Genomic DNA, 20,330 nt, shown 5'->3' with positions numbered 1-20,330 from the left:
AAGTAAATAGACTAGCCCAACTGTTGTGGTATGGAGTGAAAAAAAAAAAAAAAAAAAAAAGAAAGCAAACCCAGATACGTAGTTTTTTGGCATAGCAGAAAGCAGCATTTGAGTGCAGTGATTCAGTTCAAAGAGCAGCTCAGTTTTATGTAGGTAATTACAGCACCCAAGCACTAACATAACCCTATCACAACCCATGAATCTCTTCTGTATCCCAACACAGCCAGATAGGAGAAAAAACAAAAGTCAGAGACAGGAGAGACATTTTGTAGCATGTCAGTCTGCAAATCCACAGAGAGGAGATAAAGCTACTCAGTTAATATAAATCAAAGTAAGGAGCTATGCTGACATGTTACAAAGCAGGTTCCCTCAGTCTCGTGATGATGATTGTACCAGAGAATCATAGAGATGCTTTCTAAAAGTTTATTATATAATCCTTCTGCAAGGAATAGCCCCAGACTATACAACACGGTGCTAGTCAAGTCTCTAAGCAGCAACACGCACACTCATGACTCCAGTCAGCACAGGCTAATAATAAGCACAATTGAGAGAAAAGCAAAGGAATCAGTAAGCAAAGGAGAGGAGAGGCAGAGGATGCCCAGATGATGGAGGAAATGCATATGGGTTGTTACATAGAAAGAATTAGGGAAGAGGATTGAAAATGACAGGCAAATAATTATTAAAAAAAAAAAGCACTGGGACAAGCTCATCACTTACCACTGCAGCAACCCTCATCCTCCCAAACTCAGCTAAAGCAAAGAAAGCAAAAGGAAAGACAAGGTAGTAAAATATTTTTCTGTTACCAGCTACTAAGAATTTTAAAGATACAGCCTAAAAAACCAGAATTAATTGAACTCAATTTTTGTTCTGTGCACTGGAACTAAGGATTACCTTAACTCCAAATGCTTAAAAAAATGTAGGTTCATTACTTCCAGGTATTTTCTTCACATGACTGTCTTCATTCCAATTGAAGTTATTCAATAAAATTAATTACATTTGTAATTCAATTAACAAAGAGATACATTTTGTTAAAGCAACCATATAAGAAAAGCCTGGATCCAGACTCATTGCCCTCTAGCTGGTTAACTTCTCTCCCTTAAACGGGGACGTTTTTCAAAACCATTCACAGTCATGAAGAATAAGGGCAGGTCAGCACAGGCCTGGAGTCAGCCAGGGCCACTTCTCAGTAGGTTTTGCTTTGGGTTCCCCTGGTAGCGCTGAAATCCCAGGGCAGTTTATTTCCTCACCTCAAAGCAAGCTGGCAGCATAAAGAGCTGTTGTCAAGGGACTGGTGGTCATCCACGGCTCCTTCCTCTCTCTGCTATATTCACTAATTTTGGTGACCATTTTCATGACTGTATTTAGAGCTGACAATGAGTGAAGTTAATCTGGCTTTAAGACTTTCCTCAGTTCAAAAGCACCACGTGAGCTAATGCTCCATGCTGTATTGGTGGGTAGCTTTAGAGGGCATCCAGGTTTGCTGCAGAAAAAGGGCAGGGAACAATGTAATGACATGCTTATTTCTGCTTAAAAACCTCTCCCGTTTATTGGCCCTGAAGGTCACTGCCAGTCCCTAAGAAGGAGCTGCTTTCTAGCTAGTACAGATTAAGATGAAGCCACGAAAGAAGAAGCATTTCTGTACAGTGAGCAGCTATTTCAATTAGCTTTGTTGACAGGAAATAGAGGGACATTTGATCATACATCATTCATGAGGACTTTTTATTTAATAAACACACAGCGTATGTTTTTGGAGCGATTTACAGCTTCTTTCTGTTCACTAACCAGCCATTTACCAGCCTTCCCAAACCAGAAAGCTCCCTAATGTCCCAAGAGGGCACAACACACTTGAAACGAGGCAAGATGGTCGCTGCTCATTTCCAGCTCTGCTATCTTCCTTATCACTTACTTCCAGCTGCAATCCAAAACCTTCACACATAAAGTGGAAAGAGTTTTCTCTCTGTCACTTTATGTATATTTTATCCTCTTGAACATAATCATTACCCTTGTAACAAGCATCTGCTTGGCGGTGGCTTCCCAATTCTTCCCAGACCATTTACCTGACAGCTGACTGGAAATCTGGAGACTCCTAACTCTCCCTGAGTGAACAGCTCGTGCTTTTCACCCCCACGCTGAAGCAGAGCTGTGTCATGCCCGTGGACGGCATGATTCAGAGCTCAGCCAAGGAGCCTGAAATAAGCTGAGTTTATGGTCTCTTGCTGTTGAAGCGGGCACACACACACACACTGAAGGCGAGTGCACAGGACAACGGAAAAGGTCAGACACGTCAGCCATCCGGGGTATTATCAAAAGGAACCTGGATCCTTGGATTCGGATAGGTTTGCCTATCAAACACACACCACATCGAGTCTATACTGGACAGATAGACTTTTCGAAGTTCAAGAGCCTCTGACGGCAGTCCCACTAACATTTAAAGCTGGCATAAGCTGACAGTGGTGCTGGAAGCAATCCTGCCCTTCCCTGCCCTGGCCCCTTCTTATGCCCTTGGGCTGCCCTGGCCAAAACCCCCTACATCAGCTCCCCAGCCAGATTTACCGTAAGGCTGCACAACTCTGCACTGACGAAAGAGGCGAGCGAGGGAACGAATGGCTGGGGGCTGAAACGACTTCTGTCAAGGCAAAGCTGACTGGAGACATTATCTCGCTGGAGTCAAACCACAGCTAAAATATTAAGGGAAGTTTATGAGCCGTTTTATCACAGAAAGCAGAAATTCTTTGGGTTACTTCTGAAAGCAGTTGCACCAGCAACTCCTCCTACGAGAAGGTTAGAACCAGTTGCACGTGCGTACCTACATATATAATTGCATACCTATGTGGTAGGCCTAACCAGGCTGGTTTTAGTACAGCCCACAGCTGAGCTTCACCTCCCGAAAACAGAGAATCTGCTTCACAGTTGTCAGGGTATTTACCATAAAAGCCGCGAACAGACGGCAGCAGAGCTGTCCTTAATAAGAAAACATTGTAAACCCAGTTTGCAGTCTGTATGATGTGCTTACTTAAAACAAACAAAACCACAAACCAAAACGCAGAAGCCCAGAACCCAGCGACAACAACAAATAAAACCTGTTCCGTTTCTGATCAAGTAAATCGTCTCCCGAATTTGTGACAAGATAATGCGGCATCTACTGAGAGAACAGCAACCTTATTTACATCCAGACACAATCACAGGCATCGGTAAGAACTTACTTTCAACCAAAAGCCTTCACAGGAATTGCCATCTTTTCCACATTATAATCTGTGCTTTTGTTAACAATTATATTTCATCATAATATGGAAGCCTGAGAATTTCAGAAATTATCTTTCACACAAACAGAAAGCACCACAAAATTCATTCAAGAGCAAAGCTAGCGTTGGCCTGAAGAACCATTATAACTTCCAAAACCAGAAATAATCATCACAAAGCACGTGAAGTCTCAAAAAAGGAGAACTTCAGCATGAAAGAAAAATTGATATCATTTTGGAAACGGTCGCTGCCCTGCAAACTGAATTCTTGCTAGGAAACAAAAGACCTCGTGACTTATTTCACAAAGACAATGTTTCTAAATGACTCCAGCTGGTCGCTGCAGATAGTAAGAGCAAGCCAAGGCTGCAGGCCAAGTTGCCAAGTGCAAAGTAAGGCAAGGCTGGAGCAGGACTGGTAGCCCACAAGGATGCAAACAGCATCAACAGGAACCTATACGGATCCTGTGACAAAGCCAACTGAGTTTCAGTCCTATGGTCTCCATATGGAAAATATGTCTAATACTGGCAACATCACGCAGAAAATAATTAGAATTGCTTCAATAATTGTTTAATACAATGACAAAGAGACTGTACACTTGCGAATGTCTTTGTAGATGAGCAAGAATATTGGTTGAAGGACAGAAAGGCATCATTAAACTCCAATGGCTCCCAAGAAGGGGGTGACGTACCTTCTCTTGGGAGCATTCCTTTGGTGGACTTGGACAATAGGACAGCACGCTGCTAATTAATATAATACAGGGGGCTGGCCAGCTCAGCACACTAGCAGTGGATATTTTCATTTCCAGTTTACCAATCTGAATACAATTCAGACTGGAATCCGGCCAAACCTTTGTATTACAAAAAAATAATGTCTTCTGTTCTATGTGGAGTTGGGGCTCTAGACCTAATTCCTCGACAGAGTTACTGAATTTTCATCAACACAATTGAAAAGGTCATTATTATTTTTGTCCTCACCTATGTCAGATTTTGAGGGATCAAAACAGGCCGTTTAGAATGGAAAATTTCCTTCATTTTTGCCAAACCTTTCTCTCCAGGGAATAATCAACTTTAGTTAAACTCACAATCTCTCACAAGCTCCAAACATACTAAATCCCTTCATAAATCCACCTCAGCCATTTAATCTACTGACAGACCTGCCACAGCCACACTGAAAACTGCTTCTAGGATCTGTGTACCTTATTAGCATGAAAGCTGTAGATGAATGCAAGAGCCTCTCACAAAATGTTCCTTTTCATTCAGCTAGAAAGTAAAAACACCCCGAGCACATGAAAAAGTAAGAAGTAATTCTTGTTAAGAAAACTCCTTAATAAAAAGAAGAAATGGCTCCTTTTATTGATTTCTTTCTTTTCCTCAATGTACTGGCAAGTGTTCAGTAGTGCAGGGTATTTATTTTCTTTATTTTCATCTCTTTCTTTGGGTCTGACATCCAGGCACTTACCAGATATATGTTGAGGCTCCGCACTGCAAATAGACCCCTTTGTTAAGCAGTATTTTATGGGCCTTGTTTCCAGAGACAGACAACGCTCTGACCTCTTGAATCACAACTCCTTTAGTGAGACAGATTTTCCCACCTACCAAGGACAACCTGAGAACACTGGTGAGAACCCTGGAAGCAGGCACTTGAAACCATAATGTTATTTATGAGAGAGCAAAATAAGGGAAAGATTAAAGAACACTTTGAACTTTGAAATTAACAATGAGTTTGCCATTTAAGTCTGACAGAGCTCAGGGTTGTGCTAAATGATAAATACAACAGTAATGAAAAACTCCCTCCTGTGCCATTCTACATGCTGTTTGCTCTCAGTTCATTTTCATGCATCTCCTTCAAAAAAACACAGAACGACAAAGGATTATTTGAAAGTCAACACAGGTCTTGCAAATTGATTATGTCTATAATCTGAAGCAACTTAATCTTCTATCCATAACATTGCCAATACTTTGGATTTTGTCACAGAGCATGCTATATTAACGTTATGTATAAAGCTTAAGCTCCCAGAGTTACATGATGAAAGGAGGATCTCATCTGAAGTGTAAGTTAAAAAGACAAGCAGTGTGTGACCATTAAGAATAAAAACATAAATGATTACATTCTTAATATATTTTATTTTATATTTATATATTTTATATATCTATATCTATCTATATAAAAGTAACAGGTTTGCAATTGTATCATTTCATTATCAGGGAAACCTCAGTATGGCATCTGATGTTCCTGGATCTCATCTCATGTATCTCATCTCAGGATCTCATGGCGAGACTCTGTCCTGTCCACAGATCACAAACGAAGGTATTCGAAGTATAACTGCAATTCTTGTAGGTATATATATATTTTTAATTATTATTAAAAGCTGATCTCTTTTGCCTCAAGCCTTCATTCATACTTCAGGATCAAGAGCACTGCATCATCAGCCAGCTGAAGTGCAAAATTATTTTTCAGTCATAAAGTCTATCTCAAAGTGTGTAAAACAGACACTAGGTATTATGACATGGGACAAGATTATGAAACTATTTAATTTCTCCACGTCTGCACTCTAATATTCTGAGTTTTTATATTCTGCTTGAAAAGCATAGATCAACATGTCACAGCACAAGAAAAACTATAAGTCCCAACTTCAGATAAATCATGATTTTAGAAAATCTGCCAAGGCACTGCTGAAGAATTATCCACAGTACTGAAGACCATATCTGTACACATATCAGTGTAAAACCTCCACTTTGGATGTATGGTTCATTTGTGCTTTCCACTGGAATTTCAATCTAGTATGAAGAGAAAAGACAAATGGCTAACAATACAGGGTTAACACCAGAGGGTTATTTTATTTCTATAGATGCACGTTAGGCAAAGAGCTACATTATCATCCAAAACTGGTCTACCCAGCTAAACACGCCACCTAGTAAGGGTTGATCACGTGAGGAATCCACATGGGAGGAGTGTCATTGGAAACGGGGCAGGAATTTATAAAATGGTCGTTAACAAACGTAAGGACACTGACTCCACAAAGACAGCCAGGCTCCCCGATTTAGAAGAGAAACCATGAACAGATGATGATCCTAGACATTCTCATCAAAACGATTCACAAGGGAGGCAAGACAGCTAAAACATCTGAGTGTCTGGGTAGTCAGTATTACCTGCAGGGCCAAGGCAGCTGGGGTGCGACATTTCACTTCTCTGATAAATGGCAGATCTGCACCTCAAACACTGCCTAAATGCAAAGAAAGAACAGATACCTGAACTGCCTTGAAAAGATTAAAATTGTACTGGTAGAACATAAAGGTTCACAAGAGAATATATATATATATATATATATACACACATATATATATATTCCATGTTTAAAAAGTTACAAGAGCATCAAATTAAAGTTTTCTAATTCTGGAAGGAAAAATGATTAATTAAAAATAACTATCACATGGATCTGAATGTGTCAAGAAACAAGAAATGGCAACCGCTGAATTTTTACAAAACAGAAGTGTATAGAGAGTCTGCTACGAGCTGTGTAGCAAGTTCTGGGTGGGTGTTTCTCACTGCTAGTTTCTCAGTGAAGGAAAGAAAGTCCTTTGGGGGAACTACCAAGTCCACAGCTGTTCTGTAAGTGTTGTTAGATCACATCAGAAACCACGTAAAAAAGAAAAGGAAAGGTCAGCTCTCTTTTAATGATCATTTTACAGCTGGACAGGAGCAGGGTTCAGTCTATGACACTGGGTTTATCTCTTAGGTCACAAACAAGTGTGCTGCTTTGCAAGATGGATAGTGCAGCAAAGCCATCGCACAGGCAGGCCAGAGACACAGACAACTTATTGTCCCTGCGTTTTTCATTTAACGGTGAAAATGTTATCTTTCCAATGTTCAGTCGCAGAGTCAAGCTAGACAGTAGAGTAATTTTTCAGGCAACCCTCTTAAGCTTCCTTCCCAAAATTCCCTCAGAAAACTATGCAGCTTTGTATTGGGCACAGATGTTATGCATCAGTAATCAGCATCTTCTTAATAAGAAACAGGCTTATCTGGAGAAAATCCCCAGACCTTTGGCACCTGCAGAGTAGTGATTACTGATTTTTCTTAGAATCCTTCATAACAATACGGAGATTAGACTACTACTGACCCTCCCACAAAATACACAAAAAGCCACAAGTCTCTAGTACTTTCAGAATCCAAGTGATAATTGTACATCTCTTTACTAAAAGATATCTGAAAGATTTGGTCATTGAATTGCTCCCTCTGCTCATACGGCATCAGTTTTCTCTATTGTGTAGAGACATCTCTCCCTGTCACATCCAACAACATTTTTGTGCATGTGTGTGTTCATTAGGCTAATCAGAAAGCATTTTTCCTCTGCTGTTTACCTCAGTTTTCCTCACCTCACACCTTCTGTGTTTCATTATTCTATGAACAAAATGGAATTGTACTTTTTGAATGTGTTCATAAAGGGAAGGAAAAGTCTGTATACACTCCTTTTGTGCAGAGGGAACTTCTTTGCTCCCCTGGGACACCAGCTGACAGAGACCCATCCACGCGGGTTGAAGCAGACACAGAAAACCCTCTCTCTGTGAAAACAGCAGCAGAATGAAGCACAGAGCCTTATCTCACCTGCTCCGCAGTTAATCCATTAACTCTCCTTTTGCTTCTATTTTCTTTGAATTTCTAGGTCAAGCTATCAGATGTCATTCTGCTAACCAAAAGAGTGGATTTAACACAGCTTTCCAGGCCGCTGCGTGCTATGAACAAACGACATCTTTTACAAAGCTCACCACATAGGAAGCCATCTAAAGACGGCTGTGAGGGAGAGGCATGGAAGGCTGCAAGCGGAGAACCACGAGATGGTCACCCGTCATCCAGGAGCTTCAAGGCAGCGTATGTCAAACGGGCAGGATGTCACAGGAGGACAAAGTTGGTATTCTGGTGGCAGAACCCTCAACAGTTACTGGACCCACTCTAGAAGTGCCTCCAGACAGCTGTGAGATGGCGGTGGTGCTCAAGGCCCGGCCATGACAGAGCTGGGAAAGGGCTTCTGGGCTGCAGCTATCAGCCAGACTGCAGGTGATAAAATCAGGACTTTACTTTTTAAATTATTTCTATTTTATTTTATTTTTTGAACACACAAAACAATATGCAGCAAGGTACAGGCTGGGTACATTTTTAGGATTTCCTGGTAGCTCCCTCTGCCAGCATTTTATGATCTCTCCATCCCCATCTTCAGGCCACTGCTGACACTTGCCTTTCCTCTGTATTTCTTCAAAGTCTGTCAGGAGCATAAAAGGTGGGAGCGTCCTCATTACCATTCTAGACACAAAGTCGTCTTTTATGTCACCACCTAGACAATATTATCTTTATTTCAACACCTCTGAATACTCTCATTAGGCTGTTTCCTCTCTGGTCTGTGATCTGTTTTCTGCTAGAGCTAAATGTCATAAAAACAGCATTACCAGATAGTCAATCTTTCCCAGCCACCCCTCCAGTCTTCTTTGATGTGGCACACTGGGTTTCTATGAAATCCTCTAGAAACAGATAAGCATTTGGTAGACACAAATCCTGCTGCTACATTTCTTTTAAAAAAATCCCAAACCAGCCGCCAGTCTTTCTTTCTCTATGCAATTTCCCACTCTGAACGACAGTTGGGCTCCCACTGCTATCTGCCTGAAATGCTAGGGTAGGAGTACCAACAAGGTTATCAAGTACACTTAAAAAATTCTGCATTTTAATCCAATTTGTCACACTTCATATCCACTTACTTTAGTTAATGTATGAGCAGCCATGTTTACTAACCTGAAGCATCGCACTAGGCTAAAGTGCTGGGACTTCAAGATTTGTGGACAAAGTTGCCACCACATCTCCTTCCTTTCAGGATACCATGCACAGCAAACATCAGTTTCTCACATGAACCCTCTGTCCCTCAGTTAACTGATCTGATTGAGGTAAGTGGCTCCTTTAGGTTCATCTTCTCCAGCTGACTAAAGCATCCATGCAACACTTTAGTTAAAAAGCACAACAAAACCAGATGTCATTGTACCAGTCCGACAAATCCTTTTCTAAACATAGCAAGGGCACTTCTGCCAGTGCACATAACTAGACATACTGCCCCAACAGAGGTGCTCTGATTGCTGAACTATTCAATTACACAAATGCCTAGTGACCTGTCTCTTTCAGGTTCTCATTCTAATTTGAAATTCCAGTATGACTGGAAATTGGTTTAGGGTCTGAATTGTGAGATGCAAAACCAACTGTTGGAGCTTTGCTAACAGAAGTGCCTCAACCTCTCACCTGCACATCTACACACATTTACTTATACAAAAGAGTTATACAGAAGGTTACTGGTCAGCTGCACTTTTCTCTCACTACAACCAAGTCTCTTAGATGATGCTAACATGCCACAGTCCCCCCTATGTTATCTGTTAAAGTTGGAAGGAGAGAAAAATCACACAAGCAAACAATAACTCTTTAAAATCGGTTGAATTTTGGGTGGTGTATTGACACTAGGATCGCTTTCCTTCGCCATCAATAATAAACAGACTGAGCTGCTTTCAGACATTCTCTTCTTCACAGGGAAAATACATGAGCTCATCACTGGGGCTTCCCCTTCGTTGAAGAGACTGAGAAGTTGTAGCTATTCTGGTACAAGCCAGTTAAATGCCTATAAAACAGACGGCTGTTCTCTTGTCATGCCACTGCTGCTCACATTATCCCAACTCAAGCACTATTTCTGTGTAACTACACTGAATAATCCATGAGACAATCTCTACAGGTAGATATCTTACCAGGATGCAGTGTGTCAAAGATTTTCCTCTCCATGAACGCATCTCCCAAGAACCTGACAGCCTGGTCCTGACCGCCCAGCTGCCCCTTCTCCACTTCTGGCCAGTGCAGAAGTTCAACTAATGGCATGGTGGAGCCCCGGGTATAACCTCTCTTTAATATCCAGTGCACATATTCAAGGCAGGAATTTCCAAAGACTTGGAACCAAACAAATTCAAGGTAGCATGACGGGATGAAAAGACAGGTGGCAGACAATTTCTCCTGGTCATCTCGAACAGAATAGAAAAAAAAATATTTTTATTTTTTTACCATCCACCATGCTGCTCTATTTTAGGCTATTTTAAAGAGTTCTGAGGTATTTTATTGCTACTATTTTCCATATGGCATATAAAACCAGGTCACCTTAATAATCCAGGTCCAACTGTGCATGCCTTGGAAGCAAAGGGAAATTGTAATTGCTGTATTTTAAAAGCTGTAACATCACTAAAATAGTTCTTAAACATATTAAAATGGTGTTTTATTAAATTCCCAGATATTCTGGCACTTTCCAGGATTAGAAATAAATGTGTATATTCTGGCATCATTATTTTTTCCAGTAAAAGTGCCTTTCTGTGTTCCTTGCAATTCTCCAAGTTACATAAAGCAGGCAAAGTTCCTACTTGAACCAGAAGTGCGCAACGCATGCTTACAGCCTGCAGCCCCAGCCCTACACAGTTGTAACCACTTGAGCAAATACTCGTGCCTCTGAAGAATCACATTCACTTCATTATTACTCTCTCCATGTCACCGTTTCTGCATATAATGAATTAAATTACAAGATCAGAGTCACAGACAGAAAAAATCTATAAAGATTCTAAACCATAACAATAGTGGAATGAGCAGAAATAGACAAGATTAAAGGAGTGTAAAAGGTACTATCCAAGGGATCTAAAGTTTGTAAAAAAATGCATATGCCTGAGAAGCACTATGTGACAAGGTAACTAGATTACAGTATGCACATACATATCTGCATAAAGAAAAAGAAACAGGATTGTAGATGAAGCACTAATATTGATATTGCCAGACTTTTAAGCATGAAAATGTGGAGAACAGCATTCTTAGGCTTCTCTTTACATTGCATTTCTGAATGCAATATAAAGTGATAGAAGACTCCATATATAACGCCAAGGTCCATCATCGGGCCCTTTTGCTGCTGAACTATAAAGCCTTCAAATCAAAAGTACGCCTTGCCTGTTTTGTTTTGTTTTTCACAAAGCACTTTTATTGTAGAGTTCATGCAATAAATCAGGTTAAAGGTCTTCAAGGAATCATTCTGTAAGCACCAAGCCAGACTTCATCAGAGGATGCACAATCACTTCTTAACAAGGAGTACTATATGATAAATTTAATCTCCTTACTCATGCAATCCTATTGATACTACATAGTTCTGAAAACAAACAGACTGTCTTCAGGGACCAAGGAGGCATTTTATTCACCCCTTTTGTGCTCAGAAACGTCCCCTTGAGATTTCCCAGAAATATTTACCTTTGGGTGGAGAAGAAGCCCAAGAATTTAATGCCTAGTCTGACAATGTGAGTTAAATTAAGTAACTGAAAGTAGATTCTCAGAAACTGAGAACGCCTAGGTCTTAAAGGAACTGACACCGCATATGTACGTCAAATATGCATATGTAAAGAAGCATAGAACAGGCAGACAAAAATGTATGCCATTCCCCCTTTTCACAAGTAGGAATCTGTTTTCAGTTCCAGCTGAGTGAAATTTCCCCTGTGCCATGCATTAGAGATCTTTACTCTGGGAAAGGAACAAGACACTGCTGGCAACAGAAGGAAGGCTGCTACACGTAACACAAGTGTTACATGTACACACACAAATACTAAAACAATACAACCAACTGTGCATTTAAACATAAGACATAAAAACAAACCTATTCTGGATTCATTGTGCACTTCCTTTCTATTCTTTGAGAACAGACCTTCAGCTTCACACTGGAAACCTGACATATGAAATTGGAGTGTAGGTTGGAAGCAAGAGGATGACTTCAATATGATGGAAAAGTACTCATTTCGTTTTCTTGTTAAGTCTAAAATGAGACAGGCTAATTATACGTGGGGAACGTGTCCTACCCCACAAGACAATGAGTATTAAGGGGTTTATCAAAAAGAATGTGTCAGAAACAGATTTTTCCCATGGTTACATCGAAGTTGCACATGGAAAAACAACTGTGTTTCAATCTAAAATGACACCAAAAAGCCAATAACTCTTCAAAAGTAATTTTCCCTTGACAAATCATTTGAAGAGCCCATAAAGATAAGAGAATACCCAAAAAAACAGCCGCCTTCTACACAATCAGGTTCACAGACAAGCCAAAATGGTATGGTCACTTCACAGAGAGACACAGTGCTTTTCTGGAGTCTACTTTCTGGACCTCTTCTGTGAAATCTCAAAGGAGTTTCACTTGTTTGGCATGGGCAGTGGCAGATGGGCAATGCAATGGAATGCTTTCCTCAGTACTTCAGAGGCAAATGCTCCCAAACTCCAGCTGTCACATAATCCCTGTGATCAGCTGAAGGGGAGAGACACAATTGTGTTCCCACTGACCCTGCAATTTTCAGAAATAACCAAGCCTCTTGGAAATTCCTGCCTTCGGATTCATGTTTGTCCCTACCTAAACTTCTAACTGTGAGCGTCAGAAGATCTTAACCGCAGCTGCCAAAGTCAGGTACTGGAAGATGAACGCCAAGCTGTACACTTGGACACTTACAGTGATCCATTCCTCATAAGCTCAGAATAGACCCCATTAAAACTTCTGTAAGAAACATGTCTTATGCTCCTGAAAACATCAGGTTAGATATCAGTGGAGCAACAATAACTTACAACCAACTAGCAAAGGAGAAATTACGCTACTATGCTCCCTGTAGAAAATAATCAAAGAGGTATAGTGAAATTAGAGCAGTTTTATGTACTAAATGCATGTTATAATTTAAAAGTAGCATTATTGCTACATAGGAAGATTACAGCCAATAAAAAACACCAGTTTTCTGAACAGCAACATAACTGTTATCCTCTGATGCCTAACACAGAGAACTGGACAATCTGCAAGAAGGTCCAATTGATGTTAATGAAACTGTTTCAGTCCTTATGCTTACTGTGTCAGTGCTTTAATTGTACCTCCTTAGAAAGTCTTTTCTGTCATTTGTCTTGTATGCAGTTATCACGTCTCGGAAGGGAGCAGCATCTCCTCTACTTCTCCACACTCCGTTGTGGTTTAACCCCAGGAGGCAGCTCAGCACCACACAGCTGCTTGCCTAGGTGGGATCAGAGGTGTGCACAGATGAAATTTCTCTAACAACTTCAGGGTTCCACAAATCACCAAAGCGGAGATTTTTTAGAGGAAGAGTCAAGCACTCAAACGCTATGGAAAGTCAATGCAATTGGGAAGCTAGCATCTTTAGGCTCTCCTGAAAAACTTATGCCTAGATAAAAGGTAAAAACAGCAAACTGTTTTCTCTCAGTGTACTCGATATCGCTACCAGAGCTGACATATTGCCTATCGTACAGTTCCGTGCAAAGCATCACAAGTTATACTGCATGGCAAAAGGATCGTTAGGAACAGAATTGTTAACTAACATCAGCAAATATCTGCAGAAATGGAGGCCTAGCATGCAATAATGGAGGTGAAGCCCTTTTTTAAACAACTTGGTATTTACACATCTTCATTAATAGTAAAATGCATTAATGAGTAAGAGCCAATGCAGCAGGGAACCTCTCAGGGGATCAATTAAGATAGACTTATTTGAAATAAAGCTGTTTAAAAGGAAACATGCAATGTAATGCAGGGCAAGGGAAATTCTCTGTTTAAAGAAATGGTTGCTTCTCAAACCAAGTTCTGATGAGCTTTCTTCACTTGTTTTAGATGTCAATTATAAGAGAAATGGAAGGCCTGCACCGCAGTTTTTCCACTTGTTACTTATTGTCACATACAACGAAGGAATACATCCACCTGAGAAGATGACCTTGCTTCAGTCAGCAAAATACAAAGTTCCACAGAGGAAGTGTGATGATCATTTTGTCAGGCAGTACAGGTTTGCCCAAAATCTGCCTCCCACTAGGTCCAGGCTTACACCTCAGAACAGAGACAGTCTTTGCTGAACACAAAAGCATTGCTGGATAAATGGTAGATGCTACCTGCGGTACGTTCAAGACCAGTGTGAAGCTGGACAGGATGGAAATGTAATGGCTGAGTCTAAATACCCAACTTGGAAAGGCTTTCTTGAGGAGCATCCACATAAGATCCTAAATAAGACATGTTCTCCTGCCAACAAGTATTGTGCAAATAGTCTAATTAGGAAGTGTTCTCTGCTGCCAGAGGCAGTCTGCTTCACAGCTTGGTATTTCTGCCAAACCACTGTGAAGGTGGTGTGCCCCTGCCTTTAAGATGCTTACTGCGGTTTCTCTCGTTGAAATGCTCGACATTCCTCTCCACAGACTCCTCTAGGTGGCATTCGATTTAATCTTCTAATTAATCCACTTTGCAGTAGCATTAATCAAGGGTGGACTCTGCCCTGCTTTTTACAAGACCTTTTGCATTTCCACCCCCCTCACTAGATTTAATTACCACTACGGTTGGTTGAAACTGCTTCCTCTTCTATCTTAAAAAGACCAATGTTATTTTTCCTGTCATCAGCTATAGTGACTCTGCTTCACGTAACTAGGATATACTCACTATGAAACATACACATTTCTCAAGATGGTAGCTGAAGATGTAAGAGTTCTCAAGGTAGCTATCACACAAGTTAGTGTGGAAGCCAAGCTGAAAGAAGACCAAAGAAAGAGATGCTCTTTGGTGGCATGCATCTGCCCTGCTTGAAATTTACTGTTAGTTCCCCATAATGCCTCCTTTTTATAGCATCATTATCACAGAATAATTTACAATCAGCCTCACTAGTTGTATTAAGTCTCTTGCAAGTTTATAAAAAGAACATTGTAGCAAGAAACGTCAATTAAAACCACATTAAAACAGATGCACTCTGCCTGCGCTGCTACAAGAGACAACCAGGTTCCAGTCCCAGCCTGCAAAAGAAACAGAGGTGGCACACGCAGCCTCCACAACTTTTTCAGCACCCAAAGACTGACCTAAAGTGGTGACCAAAGAGGGATCCCAAAGGACTCCAAAGATAACTTCCTGCTGCAAGGAGAAGACAGGAGGATCATTAAAAGAAGACAGGAAGCAACCTTGAGGATATCCACACACAAACACACACACACACACAAAAAAAAGCAGTAGACATCTGAGCTACTGGAGACTGCAAGGGTCACATGAAATTCTTTGTTTAGGTATAGATATCTCATCATTTCATGATGGTTGTCATCAGAAAACTCCTTCTGAGCTCTGAAAGTACACTAACAGGTACACAGCTCCTTCAGATTATTGTAAATGCCAAAAAATTCCACCGGTACTATGACAATTTGTACAAAACTGATTTATGTAAATGTAACCAAGACAGGATTGAGATTTGGAGTTGGAGAGTTCAGGTTCACCTCCTTTCATTGTTCCTGAATAAAGTGAGAAGCCAAAGAAAGCAAGACAGGGGTAGCAAACTGTCTGTAGTAACATTTAACCTCAAGTGGATTTTATTCTCAGAGCAGAAAAGCTACAGGAGAGTGGAGAAAGGGCTTATGCTGACAGTGCCAATGGTCCATTAACTGCAGCTGCTCTGCTGCTGGAATGATCAAACTCAGGTTTAACAGCAGTCGTCTTTTCACTTTACAAGGAAGGCACAGAAGAGGCTTGATCCAGCTTATAAATTTTGAGCTTTTAGCGTAACTGACAAGAAACAACTCATTAATGGAGACCTAAGATCTGAAAGAATTAGTAGTATTACTGACTTACCACATCACCCAAACATAACCTCAAGGTTCCCTAATTGCTCTTGTGTTTCTCTCTCCGCCACTTGTGCAAGAGAATCAGGGATGTTAAGACCACTTTCATGCACTTGATGAAAAAAAAATACAAACGACGTAAGCTGAAAGCCTTTAAAAGCCCCATAGGCCTATGGAAAAAAAAAAAGTGAGGTCATTATGCTCCAGTATTCTTCTCAGCTGCCCTCAGTGGGTATCAGTCATCATTACAGCACTCTGAATCATAATGGACTCCAACAGTTTAATAATGATTGCAACACCCTTCCTAATGAGGTTGGTGCTGCCCTCTGATGTGAATATTCATAAAACAGGGCTGGTAATGGGTTCCGTCTTGATTAGCAGGCTGTGGTTCTGTATCAAGTTTGAGAGACATCTTTTGATGCAAAAAAAATATCAAATTAAATCCTTGTTTCAAGCAGAGTAAATGAATTTGACTTTAGGTGATCAAGAGGGGAAAAACTTCTAATTAGACACGCAAGCAATCATCTTGTTCAGTGTTCTTTCAAAGAAGGGCTATAGGGACGCAGAATCCTAATAAACCTTCCCTCAATCACCTTTTAGATAAATGTTAAGAATGAAAATTAAATGTAATTAAAGTTCACTAATCTGATGTGGTTTCCACTGATAGCCCTTCTTTCTTTTTTTTTTTTCCTTCTTTGCCCTGTTATCCTTAGCTCAGACCCTCTCCCCCTTTCCTGCCAGCCTCATCTCTTCCAGCAGGAAAGGCAGGAAGGCAAGTTGCTGCCTGGAGCACCAGGCCCCAGATGTAAATAAGTCCAAGGACTGGCACTGGCTCACACTGCACTGCCCACCACAGCCACTGCTGCAGCCGCTTTTGAATACAAGTGTTGTCATAGCGGTCAGCACTGCAAAACCTGAAGTACCTCCCAAGTCACTGACACAATGCTAACACTTCTGGGGTTTCTGTTTATTTGGTTGGTTGCTTTTTTGTCTTCTTTTTTGAGGGGAGAGAGGGGCACTTAGTCCTCTCTTGTTGAACTGTTGACAATTTCACTTCATCAATAGAAAATAAATGGAATCATCCTTTAAATATTAGGAAAAACTTCCGTCCATTAGATCAGCAGAATGACTTCCATTTCCTCCTAGGTCCAGAATGAGGCCATTATACCCTCTGGGACATCCCTGAATCCTACCAACCCACACAACTGGAATTCGTGAGGTTGTCCTTATAAGAAAGAAGTTTCCCAGCTAATAAACAAAACTTGCAGCAATACTGCTGTTAATCCAGCCAGGCGGAGAGTGACTGATTTGAGCTAAGCTTCCACTTGCTTTTGGAAAGAAAAGAAACCAAACATTTATCCCTCTCCGTTCATGCAAGATGCCCTCTGCACAACAGGAAAAAGAAGGAAAAAATCAGCCTAAATAGAGATTTTTGTTCACCAACAGGAATTGGACTAGATAGGAGCTTTAATAATAACAAATAATAACAGTAATAATAAAGCTTCTGCACTCCAATGTCAGTCAGAGCAGACAGGAGTCTGCAGTAAAAATGGGATTTCTAGCCAAATGATGGGGTGAGGGGAAAAACAAAAGGAAAAACTGGAACCAGGGCTAAGCTGGTCTCCCAGGCTCAGTATAAAGCCCAATACAGGTGCACAGTGCTTTTAAACCTCTCTGCGAAGGTGTTAATGTGAGATATCCCATTGCAAATATAGGTTCAGGCACTGCTGATCTGTACGATGGGGACAAGACTGCCAAAAGCACAGGACAAACAACGTGTGAGAGAGAGGTTTTTCTCTGCTCTCCTCCATTTACAATCAGTCAGTATTAACTTGGGCAAAATATATGCCTGCCTTCCCTTCCCAGATGCTCAAAAGTATAATGAAATCATGAATTCATTACTGAATTCAGCTTCTCTGCCCTCCCACCCTAACTTCCCTTCATTAGTGCAGGCCGTTCCCTTCCCTTTACTCTCCAGTGCTTCGGAGCAACAGAAAACGCTGTTTATGGGAGCGCTGTTTTCTCCTCCTGGCCAGTGACATTTTAAAACCCCCAGCACGTAGGTGCTCAATTGCAAGAGCACTCGGTATCTCGGCGAGCAGCTGCTGTGTCACTGCCAGCCCTCTCCTGCAGCAGACCTGTCACCAGCCGCCACAGCTCGGTGCCAAGCCCACGGACCACTGGGGGCCAGCAAGCAGATGGCTTATCTCAAAGTCTAATTATCGGTGCTGACTGAAAAGCCCACAGCCAGGATCGGAGTGGGACTGGGCTTTGCTGGTTTACCATTTAGGGGAAGTGGTGGTAAAAGAGGATGGGATAAGGATGGATGACTGCGACTTTGCTGCCAGGCTCGTAGCGCACCCCAAGATGCTGGGGAACGCGGGGCTGAATTCTGCTCTGGGTTCTGCTGACATCTGACTCGTTGCAAATGATACACCAGGAAACATGAAACATCATTTACAAAAACAAGCAAAAATCAACACCTTCCCAGCATCTTCAGGTTTCACAGAAAATGGTGCAGCAAGAATTAACAATACTTCCCTCCTCTTTTGTCTGCAATAAACACTGCACGCTGCACTGAGCTACAGACCATACTCGATCTGAGCTGACAGCTCAGAACAGTTTCCAACCATACCTTTTTTTTTTTTTGAGCTTGCAATGAAAAGAACAATCCCAAATAAGTGAGCTAGCAACTCAATATTAACCACACCTGTTTCGTTCGCTTTCAGAAAAGAACAACAAAGATAGCCATATTAGAAGGAAAAAATCAGCCCAGCAGTTCTGGGTCTTGTTTTTAAATCTAGGCAAATTTAGAGATAAGCCTGAGCTCAAATTAAGAGAGACAGTGACACCAATGCAATGCAAATAGAGCCCAGAATGCCAATGCCCCTCTGTCCTTGCCAAACAACCATCTTAATATCCTTGGGCTTGGGCCATCCACGCTGCTCTGTACTCGTCCTTGTTTGCAATACTATCTGCTTTTTCAGCAGCAGCAGTTATTCAGTGTTGTCCTAGATGCCACTGACCTCTTATCTCTTCTTTTTGCAAAAATTCTAGGGTTCCTCACTGAGTGGAGTACCCAGCGCATATCAGGCTAAGACTCAGCCAACTCATTTCAGCTTTGAAAACACAACCAGTTTCTCCTTTACCTTTCCAGACAAGTTACCTTTTAAGACAAGTTCAATACCGTCTTACTAAATATGTCATCCCCGAAATTGTGGCGACAGAAATCATCAGGTCTCTTTCAATTGTGCCAGTTACTCTTCTGTATCTGAAAATACTAGTAGCTGTATTATTCATATTTAGTTACTATGACAATGAGAAAATCTCCAATGGCAGAACAAAAGTCTTATTGTGGTTGCTTCTACAAAGGGATGAAAAGTCACAAAAGCAAGGAGAAGTACATTATCTGAAATGGCCTTAGTGAGAGAGCCAGAACTATTTAGATGAAAAAGGGAGAAAAGGAGGACATGTCTGAAAGTCAAGCAAAATATTCTCCAACTCTGCAAATTAACTGTAATACTAATATAGAAGTTAAAAAAGGGCCATGTGTTGTTACATGACAACCACATGGCTAAGGGCATCCCAAGGCTTCTTTGAAGAGGAGAGCATTCCTATCAATGTCATGAATCAGCATTTGTACGGGTTGCCTTCCATAGCCTTAAAGCAACCAACATTTGTTCTGCAGCTCAGCATGTCACCGATTCTGCATCCCTCCCTCTAACCTGCCTTTTTGCGCCCATGTGTGCAAACAGTCCACGACAGGCACCTTTTGTTACCCCATTCCACGCAGCCAGGCTTCAGGGAGCAGAGAACTACAGCAGGAGATCGCTTACCCCATCCTCTTGGTTAGGGAGATGCAGGTCAATGGAGGCGGGGAGGGAAGGCAGAAGAATTTCCTCTAGCTGGGTATCTGCTTATCTACATAAAATGCTTTACGCTGAATAAAAAGAGACCACAAAATGTTCGTATAACTTGACAAATAGGCTGCTTCTTTCACTGCTCAGTCTATTATAACCCCGTCACACAGTAACTTGAAGCAACCTGGCAAAAATGTAAATCAGAAGGCAGGCAATGCTTTCCACCCAGTCACAGGTGATGGAAATGCTATCCAGAGAGAGGCCTGCAGGACGTAGATCTGCACAGATCTGCTTAGGCCAGCTGAGGGTCTTTAAGCTCACTACTTTGAGTGTAGGACAGCCAGAGCAGTCAGAGTGGCCTTGTATATATTGTTGCTTGCCACACGTACGATACAGTGCTGCTGCTTTTATGCCACAATAAAAAGGTGCCCGGACGTGCCCTTGGAGGTGTTGCCACACTAGGGAATATTTGGTACTTCATTTATTTCTCGAGCAGCAAACAGCGGGGTGAGGACCTGAACTTCGGTAGTCAATGTAAGGCATTAAGTAACACTACATAATATTTGTAGCTCTACCCTTCAG

At 41.4% G+C, this 20,330-nt stretch overlaps 1 protein-coding gene across 6 annotated transcripts in view; it reads right to left on the bottom strand.

Annotated features, from left to right (window-relative positions):
- Positions 1–20,330, bottom strand: part of LOC308195889 (transmembrane protein 263-like) — a 203,411-nt gene that overhangs the window by 90,730 nt on the left and 92,351 nt on the right. For 2 of the 6 annotated variants that reach the window (XM_080594078.1, XM_080594077.1), the window contains exons 3-4: positions 10,011–10,277; positions 40–8,497 (exon numbers count right to left, since the gene is read on the bottom strand). The exons of the other annotated variants lie outside the window; for them this stretch is intronic. In XM_080594078.1, coding sequence (XP_080450204.1) covers positions 8,331–8,497; positions 10,011–10,277 — 434 coding nt within the window. In that variant the 3' untranslated portion in view covers positions 40–8,330. Of the gene's footprint in view, positions 1–39; positions 8,498–10,010; positions 10,278–20,330 lie in introns of those variants that run through there. 6 annotated transcript variants of the gene reach the window in all.

Source organism: Anser brachyrhynchus (assembly GCF_964034855.1).
Source record: "Anser brachyrhynchus genome assembly, chromosome: 5".
In the NCBI taxonomy this organism is placed as follows: Eukaryota; Metazoa; Chordata; class Aves; order Anseriformes; family Anatidae; genus Anser; species Anser brachyrhynchus.
This window is presented reverse-complemented; position numbering and strand designations above follow the sequence as displayed.